General features: G+C 50.8%; 1 protein-coding gene across 1 annotated transcript; it reads right to left on the bottom strand.

Moving 5' to 3' along the window:
- Positions 1-516: 516 nt before the first annotated feature.
- LOC106736081 (polyprenol reductase) lies at positions 517-3049 on the bottom strand. Its single transcript, XM_014591975.2, has 2 exons — positions 2772-3049; positions 517-1387 (listed from the first exon to the last, which is right to left on the bottom strand). The coding sequence occupies exons 1-2, from the start codon at positions 2878-2880 to the stop codon at positions 1128-1130; spliced, it is 369 nt and encodes a 122-aa protein (XP_014447461.1). The 5' UTR covers positions 2881-3049; the 3' UTR covers positions 517-1127.
- Between the last annotated feature and the right edge of the window lie 13 nt (positions 3050-3062).

Genomic DNA, 3062 nt, shown 5'->3' on the forward strand with positions numbered 1-3062 from the left:
GAAATCACCCCCCAGGGGGGATGGCCACGCCACAATCCCTTCTCCTCCATTCTCCTCTCGGGATCTTGGGCATGCACGCACATGCGCCCGGTGTGAGTTTTAAGCCACCGGGTCCGGGATGCGAACCGCAGTCGACTACATGGGAGTCCAGTGACATAGCCATTACACTAACTGCTGGTCCCTGATGTTTTCTTTTTTCTTTCTTTCTTTCCCTTTTTTTTCCCCCATAGGGCATGTGCACTCACCAGAAGAGAAAGAGACAGTGAGAGGGGAAAGTGAGAAATCACCCACAAGGGGTGATGGCCAACCCACAATCCCTTCTTCTCCACTCTCCTCTTCAGATTTCATGCATGCACACACATGCACCTGGCATGATTTTCAAGCTGCCAGGTTTGGGATTTGAACCACGGTCGGTCATGTGGGAGTCCAGCACCTTAACCACCCTGCCACCTGCTGACCGCCCCATGATGCTTTCACTTTTGAAGTCCTCCTTTGAAAAGGATGTCACAAAAAATATTAAACAACAGAAGTTTTAAGGCTGCTAGGCCTTCCGAGGCACATGAATGGAAAAGGCCATTTATGGTGACATAACCAGAGGTCTTTGTGGTAAGATGCGGACGTACAAACCGACTCCAACGAACTCACTTTCTCTGCAGAATTGCTGGTGTGAAATTATACACCAGTGTTATTCCCAGGCCTGTTCTCTCACTGCAATGCAGCACAGTTTATGGAGCACCTGCTGTAGTGTTCCTACACACAGGCTGGCCTTCCCCACAGGCTGTTCCGGGGTGACCCTAGCCCCTCCGCTGTCATGTGTGTGCATGAAGCTGGCCTGCTCTGGGCCCCTCTGCCTGAGGAGCAGTTCAGGCAAGGCTGTACTTCGGTCAGTTGTCTGGGTTTAGAGAGTATCTCAGAAGGCAGACGCGCAAACAGGCCTGCCGGTATTTCTCCTTTGAAGACACGTTGAAGATTCGTTTTCCTGAGGGGTGTGGCTTTGCCCCTTCAATGACTTTATCACAACAGCGGAGCGGTTTGCTGCCGGCCTGCAGAAACGGCGCTCCAGTCCCCAGACTTCGCTGCCTCAAGGAGCGGGGCCTGTCACGCAGCGGGCATTCCCCTGGCTTACTTTAAAACAGGAGCGGTAGGAAGGCTCTCCTGTGCTTTGGGTAGGAGACAAACGTGCTTCTGTAGAATCGGTGGCTGAGGAGAGCGGCCAGAGCGTGGCTGAAGAAGACGTATGCCACCACGAGCCACCAAGTGAAGTTCCGGAGCCCGAAGGTGACGGCAATGGACACGTAGATCATCAGCTCCGCTAAGTAGTTCGGGGAGGAGACGTACTCGAACCAGTCTCCGAAGGGGATCCTGTGGCTGCAGTGAACGGGCACTCCTGGAACGGGGGAGGAAGGCCATGAGGGCTGCAGGCGGGGCACCCGTTCCCAGTCACTCACACAAACTCTTCTTCTTAAGGTTTATTTATTTTTCATTTTATCTGTTACTATTATTTACTTCTTAATTTGATCAGAGAAGGACAGAGAGAGAGACAGAAAGAGAAAGTGAGAAAGCAAGCCACCAGGTCCGTGACTCAAACCATGGCTGATCAAATGGAAATTCAGTGCCTGCACCACCACGCCACCTGCTGGCCCCTACTCATAGAAACTCTTATTTAGCAAAGAGTATGTGGAGCCAGCTAGTGACAGCGTGGTTATGGCACTGGATTCCCACATAGCCAATTGCAGTCTGAGTCCGGGACCTGAAACTCATGCTGGGCACATATGTGTGTGTGCCCAAAATCGCGAGAGGAGGGTGGAAGGGAAGAGACTGAGGCATGGCTATTTCCTCAGAGGGCGATTTCTCGCTTTCTCTCTTGGACTCTCTAGTGAGTGCACGCACCCCATAGCAAAACTCTCTTTAAAAAAAAAAGAAAAAGAAAAAAGAAAGAGGAGAGTATCACACACCTATGTGCAAACCACCACCCACCACACTTCCATTGTCAACTACTACATGTTTAGAAAGCACAAAAGGAGATCCAGTTTCTCAGGCAATCCTCCAAGCCAGCAATAAATCAGGAGCTCGGACTCCAGGATCACACTGCACCAGTTCAAATCCTGGTGCACCCACTTACCAGGTGTGTGTTTAGATACAGCACTTGGAACAGAGCCCGGCACAAAATGGGTACTGGACAGACATTAAATGCTACTATTCCACTTTTCATGGTTCGTAAAGCCTCGTGGAAACTGTACTTGTGATACGTCGACCCACACTAACTAAAAGGTTGGGTTTTATTTCCCCCCTCTGGCTGGAACGACACTAATTCCATGGTCACACTAGCTCTTAAGTGCTGACTGGCTGTGTCTGTCCACTAGTCTCCGAAACGTGGGCATAGCACAGCCCTCCGCGCCAGTGCAGGCTCTCGCTTTACAGACGGGACGAGCACGGTCAGACTCAGAGAGGAGATTGCAGTGTGGCCATCCTCCTGGGGGGTGATTTCTCGCTTTCTGTTTCTCTGACTCTGTCTTTCTGCCAAGTATGCCCTATAGCAAAAAATAATTCTTAAAAAAAAAAAAAAAAGAAAGAAAGAAAATGAAAATGAGCATTTGATGTATTGGGGTCATTGGAAAAGTCATGACATATTTTTGCATAGAAGGACAGAAAGACATGTCATGGCTTTTCTGACGACCCAATATATTGTCAATGAACTAGGATAGGAAGAAGAACAGGAGAACGTGGAGAACTTGCTCCTGAGGGCTCAAACCCTCTGAAGGAGGTCTCACCTGCTTTATTCTTCCTGAGGCCGCCGAGGATGGCGTGGCTCCTGTACTGGTGGGCGGACGACCAGAGGAACATCACCAGTCCAAGGATGTGGAACCACCGTGCCTGCATCAGCAGGTTCTTCCCGGCCACGTAAACTGAGGACGCAGAATGAGCCTGTTAGTCTTGGCCAGCTGTCAGGCGGCACGTGCTCGGGGATTAGAATCACGGTCAGCCGAACATAGTTACCCGTTGCTCTATTCCTCCCGACAAGGACAGTCTCCTGGCATGGTTCCTCCACCCGAGAGGAGGCC

The sequence above is a fragment of the Tupaia chinensis genome, unplaced genomic scaffold (genome assembly GCF_000334495.1).
Source record: "Tupaia chinensis unplaced genomic scaffold, TupChi_1.0 Scaffold000054_1, whole genome shotgun sequence".
Taxonomy (NCBI): Eukaryota; Metazoa; Chordata; class Mammalia; order Scandentia; family Tupaiidae; genus Tupaia; species Tupaia belangeri.